General features: G+C 38.4%; 1 protein-coding gene across 10 annotated transcripts in view; it reads right to left on the bottom strand.

The window, feature by feature from the left end:
* LOC126484604 (FK506-binding protein 5-like) overlaps positions 1-17,054 on the bottom strand; it is a 216,535-nt gene that overhangs the window by 122,156 nt on the left and 77,325 nt on the right. For 8 of the 10 annotated variants that reach the window (XM_050108171.1, XM_050108176.1, XM_050108173.1 and 5 more), the window contains one exon: positions 11,830-11,901. The exons of the other annotated variants lie outside the window; for them this stretch is intronic. In XM_050108171.1, the coding sequence (XP_049964128.1) occupies positions 11,830-11,901 (72 nt within the window). The remainder of the gene's footprint in view (positions 1-11,829; positions 11,902-17,054) is intronic. 10 annotated transcript variants of the gene reach the window in all.

Raw genomic sequence — 17,054 nt, 5'->3', positions numbered from 1 at the left:
CCCTTTGACAGTATATGTTTTGCCAAATACAGGACTGGTATAGGTGGCGGTAGTAGGGTGCATAGGGCAAGTCTTAAAGCAGGGATGTGCACTGGAGTAGGAGACATAGGGTAAGGGAGTGGGCACAGAAGGAGCAAAGGATCTGTCAAGGATATTGCGGAGACTGGCAGCATGACAAAAAGCTGTTATAGGTGTGGTGGGCAAAATGTCAACAGAATGGACTTCATTTCAGAGCACGATTTTAGGAAGTCACAGCCTCAGGAATTACATTTTACCTGGAAGAACCAGAATATTTCAGGAATTTCATAAAATCTCAGAGACTTCTGTGCTTTTAATTTAGCACTGAAATTCAATTTTAAGTGAGTTTTATAAATCACACCTTTTGAAATACTTAATAATCGAAAGCATGTAACTATACAAATATTATTACAGATAAATTATCAGTGTTTAGAAACTGCAGTTAAACAACTGCTTATGGCTACTATATATCAGCTGTCTGAGACGAAAGAAAAGTTATGAGGTGTACTCCTAAGCAGTTTTTTTGGAGGATTCAGCACTACCAGGACACAATGTGATGCCCCGGGAAATCTGCTTTTGAACTGGGATGGTGGGGTAATTACATCCAGCGAAGGCTGAAGTGGTAATGGCGGTGAATTGTGATAAAGAGTCTGCATCTGAACAAATATATTAGCCTCTAATGCCACGGCTGTATGGGAGAAACGTCCAGCATGGAAAGGATGGGAACTGTCAAAATGTAAATACTGTAGTTTGTTAGTATGCTTAATGTGATTAGAAGCGAGGATGAAATCAATGTCAAGGAATGGCATGAGATTTGGATTACATGTGAAGGAAATTAGGTCTTCACCAAAGCAGCACGATTAAATGCAGATGTAGGCCTGAAAGTGAGACCCATGGATAACAGATGTAATTCAGGATGAGACAGTACCTTAGATGAGAGATTGAGATCACTGTACTGTTGTGACTTGTTCTTGTGACCATAACTTCTATTGGTCTGTGAGGCTGATGAAGGCTGGTTTGTAAGAGAGAAGTGGTGGTTGAGGATGTGGCTGTTTAAGAAGCTGCAGAGGGATAGAAAGGGAAACACCACTGTTGAGGTAGCTTAGGAGAAGGCTTGATAGCTGCTTGAGGTGAAGTCTGTCTTGCTGATGCAGTTTGAAGTTGGCTTGGTGGATGACACCATCCAAGGAAACATAAGGGGCAGGCAACAGCAGGATTTTGTAGAAGGAGAGAAGTTGGATGGAGTGGAAATCGACAGATAAGGCATATATGTCACATATTAGCTGCGTAAGTGCAAAAGACTGCTGTATTTGAAACTATAAAAGAGGCTTGTGTAGAATAGGATGAAATCCAGAAACAGCGACCTTCAGTGTTAAGCATTTGGGAGTAACTCCCAGGGACAAGCAGGTTTCAAGAAACAGAATGTTGAACATTTGTTTTAATAGTGCAAAAGCATGTTTTCAAAAGGAACAAATGTAATATGTGATCTACATGAATATTCTGCAAATCACATTTAAAAGCCTGGCACAAAGTTAGTCAAACCATCTTCACAATAATTCTCTGTTATTCCAATCTTGTACAGCACTTGGAGAAAATGAACACCTATATCTTTCCGTGCGAGCTCTGATTTCCCTTGTTTTATTATGATTATTTCACCCTGTGTAGTTCAGTGTCAACAAAATATTTTCACATTCAGAAGTGAAGGCTGGTGTTTGAAATTTCATGAGAAGATTCTGCCGCAGCAAAAAATGCCATTGTTTTAATAATGTCCATCCCAAATCCTGTATAATTTCAGTGACACTCTCTCCCCTATTTCAAGATAATATCAAATGTGCCGTCCTTCTTTGAACTTTTGCGATGTATTCTGTTCATCCTAACTGGTAAGGATCCCAAACCGTAGAGCAGTATTCTAAAAGAGGACAAATAATCATAGTGTAGGCAGTCTCTTCAGCAGATCTGTTAGATTTTCTAAGTGTTCTGCCAATAAAACGCAGTCTTTGGTTAGTCATCCCCACATTTTCTGTGTGTTTCTTCCAACTTATGTTCTTTGTAATTGTAATTCCTAGATATTTAGTTGAATTTACAGTCTTTAGATTTGACTGATTTATCATGTAACCAATGTTTAATGGAGTCCCTTTAGCACTCATGTGTATGACCTCACACAGATATCTTTTCTAAATCATTTTACAATTTGTTTTGATCATCTGATCACTTAACTAGTTGATAAATGACAGTATCATCTGCAAACAACCTAAGACGGCTGCTCGGATTGCCTCCTAAATCATTTATATAGCACTTGGGGATGCAAGAAATCACTTCTGTTTTACTCGATGACTTTCCGTCATATTACGAAGGATCAAAAAAACTAAAAGCAAGTGAAGAAAGACGAACTCTGAACTCTGCAGGTGGGAACTGGTGTTACAATATGTCCTTAGTCCTTGCAACCCACCTGCCTTAATTTACATTACTTTCTTTGGTCTCAGCATTTCTTAACCGTAACTATTCCTTTCTTCACTCTCCTTTAATGTTCTATATCTTTCATGTTCTGACCTGAATATTACCACCTCTATCACATGCAATGCACTTAGCTTTCTGCTTTTATTAAATCATGCATGGTGTTTTGGCAGTAATCTCTGTCTTTCATATAACCGTATTGTCCACCTTTAAGCTATAATCCACCTTTAAGCTATCAGGTTTTCAAATCTTGCCCGGCACAGTGCCCAACAATCAGTCTTTCCTCCTCATTCCATCCAAAATGTCTCCCCTGATTTGGAGTTCTGGGTAACTTTCGAAATCTTCCCATTTCCTAAACATCACAAGTCCTCTTCCTTAAACTTCAACCCTTCTGCCAGAAGAAGGGCCCTAAAGCTTGCAAATTTCATTATCTTTGCATGGGTTTGATCCCGCTGTCATTTGGTAGGTAGAACTTTTATCTATCCAATTACACAATATTTTCAAAAATTGGTTATTTTCATTGATGTACTACCCCGTGTGGCCATCCCCTTGTCAGTCTTTATGGTCGTCTATCTTGTTCAAACTGTCATCCTTTTTCAACCTTATGTGCTAGTCCATTTGTTTATTTATCTGTACCACCTATATTAATCAACATCTTTCCCCTGCATCTTTTCTAATATTGATTTCTGTGCATGTAAATGGGTCCATTGCTATTTCAGAATTTGCACTTTGGGTATGGTTTAATACACTGCAGGGCCTTCTCCCAATCATATTTATTTGCAAATTTGGCAGCAGTTTTCTTTCCCACCTTCCACTTAGGGCTTGCTTGTATGCAATTATTTCACTTTTTTTGGGTATTTGTTTTTTGCCAAACCTCTGTGATCGACTTTTACTATTGTCTCCTGCATTACTTTATTTTCCGAGCACAGTACATTAATTTTTCCCCAATGACTTCCTCTTTCTGTTTGCCCTGTTTTTAATTTTTTTCTTGTTTCACGACTTTTCTAACAGAGTTTTTTACCATCATAATTTTTTCATACCATACAGGCTACTTATCCGGCAAGAAATTCTCACCCACTCATTACCCCTTGCTCACCTTGGTCTGTTCTCACAATTTTCATACAAATTTTTCTGTTCTTTCTCCTTGCTTTTCTTCAATTTTTCTATCTTTTTCCAATCCCTGCTGCTTTTTTTCTGCCACTCCTACAATCTCTAACACTCCAAACCCTCCTTTCTTGTGATGATGTATCCCATAACATATTACATTTGTTCCTTTTTAAAACATGCTTTTGCACTATCAAAACAAAGCTCAACATTTTGTTTCTTGAAACCTGCTTGTCCCTGGGAGTTACTCCCAAATGCCTAGCACTGAAGGTCCCTGTTTCTGGATTTAATCCTACTCTACACCAACCTCTTTTATAGTTTCAAATACAGCAATCTTTTGCACTTACCCAGGTAATCTGTGACCTCTATGCCTCATCTGACTATTTCCACTTCAACACACTTCTCTCCTCCTATAAAATCCAGCTGTTATCTGCCCCTCATGCTTCCTTGGATGGTATCATCCACCCAGCCAACTTCAAACTGCAACAACATGACAGACTTCACCTCAAATAGCTATACAACCTTCTCCAAAGCTACCTCAACAGTGGTGCTTCCCTTTCTGTCCTTCTGCAGTTCCCTAAACAGCCACACCCTCAACCACCACCTCTCTCTTACTAACTGAGCTTGGCTAACCAGCTTTCATCATTGCCTCACAGATCCATATAACTTATGGCCACAAGAACAAGTCACAACAGTACTGTGTTCTCAATGTCTCATCTAAGGCACTTTCAGCCTGAATTATCTGTATTATCCAACAGTCTCACTTTTTAGGTCTACATCTGCATTTAACCACATTGCTTTAGCGAAGACCTAATTTCCTTCACATGTAATATCAATTGGGAATATCACTTTGCAACCCAAAGCAAAAACCTTTCCAGCAGCAAACCTGACACCGAACCCTGCCTTGAACAGCTCCAACCACAATCCCAACTTCATCCCCCACCACCATCATTCGCTCCAAGCCTTCCAAGAATTTGTCGCATTCAGCATTGCTTCACAACCCTTCCTCAGGTCCCTACAACACAACCATAATCTGTCATCTGCTGAACTTCAGGCTCTTCAATCCCTGAAAACCGATGACTTCATCATTATCCTCCCACCAGACAAGCAATCTACCACTGTCATACTTGACTGTTCATAGTATGTAAATGTAGTTCTATGCCAGCTGTGTGACACCTCTATGTACAGCATCTGCCATCAAGATCCCGTCTCCGTGATTCAAACGGACCTGCAGTCCCCCTTAAAATCTTGGGCCACCCACATCCATAGAGCTTTTTACCCCATCCAAACTACACTCTCACACATATTACCATTTTCTTAAGATCCACAGACCCACACGACCTGGCTGTTTCATACATCTACATCTATATCAAGGTGGATACTCTGCAAATTGAGGTGCCTGCCAGAGGGTTCATCAGACAACCTACACAATAATTCTCTATTATTCCAATCTCTTTCCATGCAAGCTTGATTTCTCTTATTTTATTATGATGATCATTTCTCCCTATGTAGGTCAGCATCAAAAAAATATTTTCGCATTTAGAGGAGAAAGTTGGTGATTGAAATTTTGTGAAAAGATTCCTCTACAACGAAAAAAGCCTTTGTTTTAACAATGTCAACCCCAAACCCTGTACTATGTCTGTGACACTCTCTCCCATATGTCTCAAAAATACACAACATGCTGCTCTTCTTTGAACTTTCTCAATGTCTTCTGTTAATCCTATCTGGTAAGAATCCCAAATCATGCAGCAGTGCTCCAAAAGAGGATGACAAGCTTATTGTAAGGCAGTCTCTTTAGTAGATCTGTTGCATCTTCTAAGTGTTCTCTCAATAAAACACAGGCTTTAGTTCAACTTTCCCACAACATTTTCTATGTGTTCTTTTGAATTTAAGTTGTTCGTAATTGTAATTCCTAGGTATTTAGTTGAATATACGGCCTTTAGATTTGACTGATTTATCATGTAACCGAAGTTTAACTGATTCCTTTTAGAACTCATGTCGATGACCTCACACTTTTCATTATTTAGGGTCAATTGCCAATTTTTGCATCATACATATATGTTTTCTAAATTTTTTTGCAATTTGCTTCGATCTTCTGATGACTTTACTGCATGATGAATAACTGCATCATCTGGAAACAACATAAGACAGCTGCCGAGATTGTCTCCTAATTCATTTATGTAGATAAGGAATAGCAGAGGCCCTATAACATTACCATGTAGAATACCAGAAATCACTTCTGTTTTACTTGGAGGCTTTCCATCAATTACTATGAACTGTGACCACTCTGGCAGGAAATCATGAATCCAGTCACTTAACTGAGACAATATTCCAGAAGCATGCAATTTGACTATAAACCATTTGTGTGGTACAATGTCAAAAGCCTTCTGGAAATCTATAAATATGGAATCAATCTGAAACACTTTGTCAATAGTGCTCAACACTTGGTGTGAGTAAAGAGCTAGTTGTGTTTCATAAGAACAATGTTTTCTAAATCTGTATTGACTATGTGTCAATAGACCGTTCTCTATGAGGTAATTCACAATATTTGAACACAATATATGTTCCAGAATACTGCTGCATGTGGACATTAATGATATGGATCTGTAATTTAGTGGATTACTCCCACGACTTTCTTGAATATTGGTGTGACCTGTGCAACTTTCCAGTCTTTGGCTATGGATCTCTTGTTAAGCGAGCAGTCGTATATGATGGTGAAGTATGGAGCTATTGCATCAGCATACTCTGAAAGGAACCTAATTGGTTTATAGTCTGGACCAGAAGACTTCCTTTTATTAAGTGATTTGAGCTATTTCACTGCTCCATGGATATCTATTTCTATGTTACTCATGTTGGCAGCTGTTCTTGATTAGAATTTCGGAATATTTAATTTGTCTTCTTTGGTGAAGGAATTTTGGAAGGCTATGTTTAGTACCTCTGCTTTGGCGGCACTGTCATTGATGGCATTTCCACTGCTGTTGTGCAGAAAAAGCATTGATTGTCTCTTGCCGCTACCGTATTTTACATATGACCAGAATCTCTTTGGATTTTCTGCTAGGTCAAAGTTTCATTGTGGAAACTATAGTAAGTATCTCACATTGAAGTCCACACTAAATTTTGAGCTTGTGTAAAAGATTGACAATCTTTGAGATTTTGCTTTCCTTTAAATTTAGCACGCCTTTTTTTTTTTTTTTTTTTTTTTTTTTTTTTTTTTTTTTTGCAACAGTGGGGATCAACTACATCATTTGTTAATTTATTTGGTATAAATCTCTCAATTACTGTTGATACTATTTTTTTGAATTCAAGCCACATCTGGTCTGCACTTACATCATTAATTTGGAAGGAGCAGAGATTGTCTCTCAGGAAGGCATCAAGTGAGAGTTTGTAACTGCTTTTATGAATAGGTATATTTTTTGTTTATTTTAGGAAAATTTCGGAGTTACAAAATTCAATTTCACTATGACAACCATGTGTCCACTAATCCCTTTACTCATTTTGATGCTCGTTATTAGCTCAGGATTACTTGCTGCTAAGAGGTGAAGTGTGTCTTCATGATGGTAAAGTGGGCTTGTGAACTAACTGCTCAAAATAATTATCAGAGAATGCACTTAGGACAATTTTGGATGATATTTTATGTGTACCACCAGATTGAAACGTGTTTTCACCAACATATCAAAGGTACTTTGAAGTCACCACTAAGTATAATTGTATGAGTAGATACATGTTTGAAATTAGACTCATGTTTTCTTTGAACCTTTCAGCAAGTGTATCATCTGAGTTGGGAGGTCAGTAAAAGGATCCAATTATTATTTTATTCCAGTTGCCAAGAAAGACCTCTATCCATACTACTTCACAGGTACTATCTACTTCAATTTCGCTGTGACATAAACTACTTCTAACGGTAACAAACACACCACTGCCAACTGTGTTTAGCCTTTCATTTCGAAAAACCATTAGGCACTCCACAAAAGACCAGCTGAAATCATCTCTGGCTTTAGCCAGCTTTCAGTGTCTATAATGATTTGAGCATCAGTACTTTCTATTAGTGCTTGGAGCTCTGGTACTTTCCTAACAGAGCTACGACAATTCACAACTGTTTTACTGATGGTTCCTGGATCTACGTTCTTTCTGTGTTTTACCAGCACCCTTCAAAACTCAAACCCTTTAGGTGTTTCTCCCGAGCCCGAGACCCTCTAATCTAAAAGCCACCCAGCCCACGCCACACAGCCCCTGCTACCAAAGTAGCTCCCTCCTGTGCGTAGTGGACTCCTGACCTACTTACCGGAACCCAAAACCAAATTACCCTATGGCCCAAGTCAAGGAATCTGCAGCCTACGTGGTCACAGAACTGTTTGAGCCTCTGATTCAGATCATCCACTCAGCTCTGTAACAGAGGTCTGCAATCGGTCCTGTCAATTATGCTGCAAATGGTGAGCTCTGCTTTCATCTCACAAACAAGGTTGGCAGCCTTTACTGCTTCTGTTAGTTGCTCAAAACCAGAAAGAATCTCTTCCAATCCAAAGTTACACATATCATTGGTAATGTCATGAGCCACCACCTGCAGCTGGCAACAACCTGTGCTTTTCATGGCATCCATAAGGACCTGTTCCACATCTGAAATGATTGCACATGGAGTGCAGATTCGTTTTCTTCCCCTCCTTGACAGCCATGTTCCTGAGCAGCCTCATAATTGCCTAACACTGGAGCTCCCAGCTATCAATAATCCAATCCTCTGTGAGTGCCTGGATCTTGCAGGCTGAGAGGTTTCCTCTGATACAGGACAAACTTCACCTGGCTTAGGGATTGTGTTGGTCACAGACAGCACTTGCAACTTATTTGTCAGATTAATCAGGAAGGCCTTATGTGCAGCTCCCTGGGAAGTCTTCCATCACCTGCCACACCCTGAGGTGGCCTCCCACTCGACCATGGGTAAGGGTCAACCTCAGTGTGAGCAGTAACTGTGCTGGCCACCAGTGCAGACCCACTGGTGGACTCAGATGTGCTGAACATCCATTGGATCCCCATAGCTCGCCCACAACAATGATGCCCATCCACTGCAGCTCCAAACTATGTACCCGAAGCTATCACAGCCTGGAGCTGAGAGCAAAGTGTCACCAGCTCGGCTCGCATCCACACACAGCTATCACAGTCCCTATCCATACTAAGGAACATGGAGAACTGCACTATAAAGACAAACAAAAGGCTATCGACACATGCTACTGAACTTTACTGTAGACACTGACAAAAATGCAGACACTGACGAAAATGCAGACATTAGTCAAGTCCATGCCACATGGTGTTGGGTCACTTCTGCTTGCTCATGGGGGCACTACATATTAGGCAGGTGTACCAGTTTCTTTGGCTCTTCAGTGTAAAAGGGCAGTGGATTGGTGGAGCTGTCATTTGTACTCAGGTGATTCATGTGGAAAGGTGTCTCGCATGATTATGACGATACAATGCGAATTAACAGACTCTGAATGCGGAATGGTAGCTCGAGCTAAAGACATGGGACATTCCATTTCAGAAATAGTTATGGAATTCAGTATTCCAAGATACATAGTGTCAAGAATGTGCTGAGAATTCCAAATTTCAGGCATTACCTCTCACCATCGACAACACAGTGACTGCTGACCTTCACTTAACGACTGAGAGCAGCGGCATTTGCATAGCGTTGTTGGTGCTAACAGACAATCAACAAAGCTTGAAATAACCACAGAAATCGATGTGGGACATACAACAAAGACATCTTTAGGACAGTGTAGCACTATCTTGCATCAGATGACTAAAGCTGGTGCCTTTGCTAACAGCCTGACATTGCCTGCAGAGCCTCTCCTGGGCTCATGACCATACTGGTTGGATCTTTGATGACTGGAAAACCGTCAGTTGGTAAGAGCTGATTGTAGGGCTCAAGCATGGTGCAGACCCATGAAGCCATGGATCCAAGTCGTCAACAAGTCACTGTGCATGCTGGTGGTGGCTCCATAATTATGCAGGCTGTGTTTACTTGGAATGGACTGGGTCCTCTGGTGGAAATGGTTATATTTCACTATTTGGAGACCATTTGCAGCCATTCATGAACTTCATGTTCCCAAACAACAATAGAATTTTTATGGCTGACAACACACTATGTCACCATGCCACAATTGTTTGTGATTGGTTTAAAGAACATTCTGGACAATTCAAGCAAACGATATGGCCACCTAGATCACCCAAAATAATTGAGAGGTCAGTTTGTGCACAAAATCCTGCGCCAGCAACACTTTCGCAATTATGTATGGCTACTGGACAAAAGGTATCCCATGACTTTTGTCACCACAGTAACAGTTTTCTTGGTTATTATGTGATATTTGCCAGTTTTGGTCTTTAAAGCAAAGGTCTGGTGAATAATATTTATTTAAGTTTCTTTCAAAAGTCTTATACAGATTTATAGTATTGTTCACTTTGAAGTCATGGTCTATTTGTTTTTATTGGTTTTTATCCTAATTTCTCATAATATTTCTACAGTCTGGCTGCTTCCTTCATTTTAAGAAATCTTGTCCTGTTTTCAGCATTCTTGTCTTTATTCCCTTTTTGCCAAGCTTTCATGTTTTTGTGACTGCTGTATCACATTCCAGATTCCACCAAGCAGGTCTTTTGATTGTTTCTTTTTGTTGTTTGAGCAAGATATAATTTCACTTGTTTCCTATTTTCTGGATTTTTGGTTTCCAATTTATCACTAAACTTACTTTCTTGTTTGACTTTATCAATATCACATTTCAGAGTCCTTGGTTTGATTTTAGATATATGGTGGCCAGAATATAACTCAGCATTATATTCCTTAACATTCTGGATTTTTTGGTAGTATTCTCTAGATACTGGAATAAGATCTACTTGAAATTACACATGTAAATTGAGATTTGGAGAGCTCCATGTTTTCTGTTTTCTAGAGAAATGCTAAAAGACACTGGATTTCATTATTACGTTAGCTGCTCTACAGATTTCTGTTAGTCTTCTATCATTCTTGTTTATCCTTTTCTGAGCAGTGTAGTTCCCAACAATGCGCCTGAAATTTTTCATAGTGCATTAAAATCCTCCAGCAAAATTATGGTGTATTTCTTTGCAAATTTTCTTCTACTGTTGTGATGAATAAGTTGTGTTTAGTAAGAGTGTCTCTCACCTGTTTACGTTTCCTGGTTTTCGAAAGTGAATTTATGTTAACGGTTGCAGAGAAATTCTTATGCTTGATTTTGTTCTGCCTGTTTCTAGAAAGCTCAACTCTTTACAGTATTGTGGTGCAAGTTCTCCGGAATCTAATGACTTGTTTGTGCTGTCCATGGCAACAGTGAACTGGATACCAAGTGGAGAAGTTTTCCATTTCTGACTTCCCATCATGGCTTCTAGTTGAAAAAGATTTTTGTTGTGAGATTAGCAATGTTTCAGATAACGCAAAATACTTTCACGATGGTTATTCCTGGAAGTCTATGCCTTCATTGGCTCCCCTGTCTTTTAGGGACGATTCTTATTCCAAGGGCAAGAATGTGCCCTGTGCCACTACCTGCTCATATGCACTGAAATGCCATTGTCACTTTGTAGATGGTGACTCCTTATCCTGGAAGTCACTTGGTTCTGTCTGTTTTAGATGTAATGAAAAAGACATACTTCAGTAATTTCAAGTGTACAGTTAGAGGAGGAAAATATTTTTGATAATACAAAAGAATAGTAGAATCATCCATACGGGATTTCAAAGAAAAAGTTGCTTAGAGGAACTTCCATGACTAACCAGGAGTGAGAAGAAACTGGTAGAACAAACACTAGATTGGTGCAGTAAGTACAGTAGTGAAACAATATCAAATCTTCTGATCTCTGCATTAATTTTTGTAGGGCATCCTCTCCACATACCCCTTCCACACAAGCTTATTTACAGTTAAATCTTCCATTGTTACTTTCGTTTCAGTACCATTACTCCTGCTCCTTGATCCAGAGATTTATTCTTTCCTTTAGTACCCAGGGTTGGATACATCATACTCATTCAGTTTCCTTCTTTCCATTCCTCTTGAATGAAGGAGAAATTTAATGATCCAAACACAAAAATTTTAAACTCCAGAACTGTGTGTGTGCGTGACCAGGGGAGGGGGGAGGGGGGTGGGGTGGGAGGGAAGGGTGGGAGGGGGGGGGGAGTGATGATGTATACATGTGCATGTGCATTATGCATACATTTTTATTTTTAGAAAATAATAAAAACATCATCCACTTTTGTTTTGAATAATTACTTACTTTTTCTTCAGTCTTGTGTTGTTCTGTTTCCTCCTCTGCAGATATTTTTAAAGACTCCTTGGATGTGTCTGGCTGTAACAAATAACCAGAACATGCCCACAATTTCATGATTTACATCTCGGAAATGTAAATGCTTTCAAGAAAAGTAGGAACAGTTCTAAAATGAACTTCACAGCAAACATCAGGTACATGCCAATATGCAAATGACATAAAGCTCTGAGTACTTAGCATTGTGTGAAGTCCCATGTGCTAAATGTCATAGCATGCAATCAATGAGGGGATGGTTATTATGTAATTCTACAAGTATGATTACTGGAGGATCATGACAAACAAATTCACAACCAACAAATTGCCCAAACTATCACCCTTGGATCTTGTCCACTATGCCGCGCAAAAATGCAGGTGCAGGCTGCCATATTACAGTAACCATGATAGCATCCAACATGTGTGCATGCATCAGTATACAGCAGATGAGAGTGGGACCTATCCGAAAACACTACATTTTGCCACTAAGCACGCCACAATACTACAATGTATTCTTATTTCGACCTGTCCAGTATCAGCTGTAGTGTTTGTGCAGTATGACAAAATTGGACCAATAAAAAATCAATCGATAAATTAATCAATGAAAGATTTCACAATTCATTTAGAAGAAAAGTAAAATTAGAATTTAAGGTACCACAAATATAAGTTTATTACAGGACTCCACACTCGCATAGGTCAAGCACGGTGCAGAACATCAGTCACATCCTTTGAAAGAAAACATTTGCTAGAAGTGATTTTGGGTTACCACAAAAAACATAAATATGAATGATCAAATGATCATTTGAAACTCACTCCACCAAAATGAGAGACCAATGCCTTATCAATTGTGTAACCACATCCAGTATTTGGCAATTTGCACAGCTGATGTTTCTCAGTGTTGCAATTTCTGCAATTTCACTAATTTTATAATGAAGTACTTAAATTAAAACTTCAGATATTAACTTTTGATATAAAGCTAACAGGATTCGAACAATGACAAATTATGTTACTACTTAAGAGACAAGAAGTGAAAAAGCGTGACTTAATGCAATAGTGAATGAATGTTGAGTTCAAACAATGCCAAAACTTTGTGGTATGACCTATGACAGAGGATATTTTTATGATATAAATGAAACTTAATACTCACGATTTCTTACACAAACAATGAATACACAAAAATAAGTTTAACAAATTAAACTGGCAAGGTAAGGAGTATACCAGCCTATTATTCTGAGACAATTGAGAGGAGAAAAAGTTAACACAAAGAGCACCATGTTGTCAGGAATAATTTTGAATGCTTCTTGACAGATTAATTGAATTGGAAGAAAATGGTAATAGAAAACATATAATGGAACTGTGTCTAAAGTACATCACTCAAAATTTCGTAGCAGCCCTAGTGACTACCCTAAGAAAAACTGAGACAGCAAAATTAATGGAAAAAATAATAACCAAGTCTATTACTGTCTTTTAAATACTGTTTTTTATTGGCAAGTGTACGTTTGGAAGTACAAATTCGTCTTTATGGCTTTAGTTGGCTGTCAAAGGGATTTGTTTGTGCTACCAATGTGACAGAAACTTTTAACCGGGCTGCTTCATATTGCAAAGACATTGTAAAGATTTATCTTACTTGTGTTATTTACAACTGTGTATGTACACACACTATTTTCAAAAACAATAGCCTTGAAGATCAGGCTGTGCTTTAAAATGTACAACAGCATGTAAAATATACTTTTACTGAAAAGACAGAAACAGATTTTCTGCATTGTTTTAATTTGGGTTAGTTTAACACAAAATTTTATAAGAGAAAGGGAAAGAAAGGAATAGGAGGGAAAAGAAATAAGAAGTACAGGTGCCAGATGAGACAAAAAATTGCTCCCCCTTCTGAAAATATTCTGAAGTATCAATGGATCAAAAGCTGAGATACAAATTATAAAAGTAATAATAGAGGAATGTGGATAATTAATGGGTAAAAAAGTGAGAGCAAGACTTGAATGAATAGTGAGTGTGTAAACAGAAGTGGAAAATAAAGGCAATAAGAAAATAAGAGGAGTGTGGTGGGGGATTAATGAGAGGGAGAATAAAAGAAATAAAATCATTCCAAATGTTTATAAAGAAGAAAAACAAACCTGATAAAAAGAATGTGAAAGAGAATTGAGAATCCAAGAGGGAACAGGTCATCATCACAAATGAAGATCACATGGAAGAAAAAGGTCATGTTTGTGTTTCAGCTCTTGCACCCTTCTAGAGAGTTTCAAGTTATGGTTTGTGTGTCAAAGTGATGGATCCTGATCTCAACTCTTATATTAGAGAACATATTCAGCAGCAAGATCTTGTATATTTTCTATGTAGTTGGTATGTTACAGTGCCCTGATAGATAAAAACTGGTTATTCTGAAGGTGTAAGACTGCTTTCTGTTAACAATGATTTCATTTTGGGGAATGAAATTAAGGAAGTTGTCCACCTTCAGCATTTAAGTTGATTATCAGATTGCAGACACAGGTAATATTGTGTAATAAAGAGATCAACTTTTTTTAATTTTTGAGATGCAAGTCTCCTTGGCTTACAAGAAAATGGTATAAAATGCCAGCTTGCATATAGTTTTTTAACTTAACAACTTGACAGTATTGGAATTATTACAAGGAGTGCATATGAATATTGTGGATGAACTAACAAAGATCAAGTAAGTGAACACACATTAGATGAAGTACCATGTACAAAGGTTATTTGGAAAGTAGGGTCTGTGTGGACACCGAAATGCACATGTGCACCAACTGCTGGCATGCCTTGCATGCTAAATGATGCCATGTACATTTTCAATGTTACAATGTGCTTTTACAGTGTCATGTCAAAATGTGTAAAACAATTTATCAGCCTGCTGACTATGAATTATGGCCAGTGATTCAGTTTTTGACAGCAAAGAACATTGCAGCTGTGGAAATTATTGACAGATAAATGAGATGTACGTGACCTTAATGCAATGTGTGACAGGGTAAGTGGGTGAGAGATTTTAAGCACAGGCAGGAAAATGTCCATGATGAACTGTGATCAGGATGGCCATCAGTGATCTCAGAAGATTTGATCAAAGCCATGGACGAAAAGATTCGTAAAGACTGACAATTCACAATGTCAAATTTAGCACTGGAATTTCTGAATGCGATCAAACAACTAAGCACAAAATCGTCTTTAAAAAGACACAATTTCACAAATTATGTGCACACTGGAATCCCAGGCTGCTTACCGAGATTCACAAAAAGGAAAGAATGGCTTGCATTCTTGATTATTTGAACTGATATCATAAGTTTTTCTACAATTCTGTTCTTTCCTTTGGATGTTTAAGGTAAACTGCACATAACTTCCAGGTAGTATTCCTTACTGACTGTATATCCATAAGGCAGGAACTCATGATGCATTAACCCATTGTAATTGAAGAAAAGAGTGAGAATAACATTCACATATGCCTGAATTTGTTGAATTTTTTTCAATCTTGGCTCTTCAAGACGAACAGGCTTTGGTTTTGATATCATACCCATATACCCACGTTTTGTCACTTGTTATAACCTTATTTAAAAGCTCTGTATCATTTTCCACTTCATTCAGCAATTCCTGAACTATGTCCATATGGTGTTTTTGGTCAAAATTCAATAATTTCAGAACAAACTTAGCTGAGGCCACATGTTTCATGCCCAAAACATTCAAAAAACGGCTTGGCCTGAGCCAAAGGATATGTCAGCATCATCAGCAACCCCTCTCATGGCAATTCAACAATTTCCCAGAACCATTTTCTTTACTTATTTCACAATGCTGTCATCAATTGCTGTGAGAGGACATCCAGGGCAATCATTGTCTTCGATGTCTTCTTTACCCTCTTTGGAATGTTTATAACACTCATGACCTCTTTTCTTAGTCATAGAAGACTTGCCAAAAGCCACAGCTAACATTTTGAATGGGGTGCTGCACTTTACTCCATTTTTCACAGAATTTAATGCAAATTCTATGATCCATTTGCCCAGCACTCAAATACGCATATCACCTTTTTGACAGTCAACAATAAATTAAATATCCAAAACAGCCAAATCACACCTCATATGCATTACTAATACATGGTAATATATTATCAGTTGCCAGAAATTGGGCAAAACCATTACTGAAATGTTTCAAATGATGCAGCAAGTTCACAGTAATAATACACTGGATCACAGGGTTGTGTTTAGGTGGCACCGATGTTTTTTGCAAAACACAGACAGTTTGGAGGATGATGGTTGGCCACAAATGGTTCAAACCGAACACAAGATTTCTGAGGATGTATTGGAGGCACATGCCAACTGCTACCAAATGGTAGATGATTTCACAGCTGCAGCAGGTCAGCCATGGTACGTGCTACAAAATTCTGCCATGTAATGTGTTAGACAGCACTGTGTGCCACATTTCCTGATGGAAGACCAATATTATGATTGCATGATGATTTGTAGGGACCTAATCAGAAGTGGTGACAATGATTCAACGTTTCTCAAATCGATCATAACTGGAGACAAAACATGATGTTTCCTGTATGATACACAACTTAAATGACAATCTACCACCTGGAAAATGCCAGTATGGCCAGAATATACAATACACCATGACAATACAGGTCAAAAGGCAAGGTGATGCTTGAATTATTTTTGGTTCAAATGGAATTGTTCAAATGGCATCCATCCCAGATGGTGCAATGATAAACAAAACTCACTACAAGGGGATTCTTGGCTGTTCACACAATTCAATTTGTCATAAAGTATCCTGAGCTTTAGCACGGGAGGAACAGGCTGCTGTTACATAACAATGCTCCTGAACACTGCTCTGTCCTTGTACAAGATGAACTAGGAAGGCAACAGGTCACCAGTTTGTCACACCATCCCTACTCACTTGATCTCACATCATCTGGTTTTTCTCTCTTTTCCCACATGAAAGTACTCGTATGTGGTGAGTAGATTTTATTCACCTAAATAAATCATGACGACCATTTTGAGGGAAGACATGGACCTATTTAAATGGTACATTGTGGTTGTATAGCCTCCAGGCAACAAGCAAAAAAGTGTACACTGTAGCAATACGGCAAGTTACATGTTATTCATCCCAGATTGTGAAATTGTAAACAAATACCAGTGCTTGATTTGTAAAAAAGAAGTTCCAGTATTGTAACCTTCTGGTGGAGGTTTTTTGAA

Source organism: Schistocerca serialis, chromosome 6, assembly GCF_023864345.2.
Source record: "Schistocerca serialis cubense isolate TAMUIC-IGC-003099 chromosome 6, iqSchSeri2.2, whole genome shotgun sequence".
Taxonomy (NCBI): domain Eukaryota; kingdom Metazoa; phylum Arthropoda; class Insecta; order Orthoptera; family Acrididae; genus Schistocerca; species Schistocerca serialis.
The sequence above is the reverse complement of the archived record's forward strand: the minus strand, read 5'-3'. Positions and strand labels throughout refer to the sequence as shown.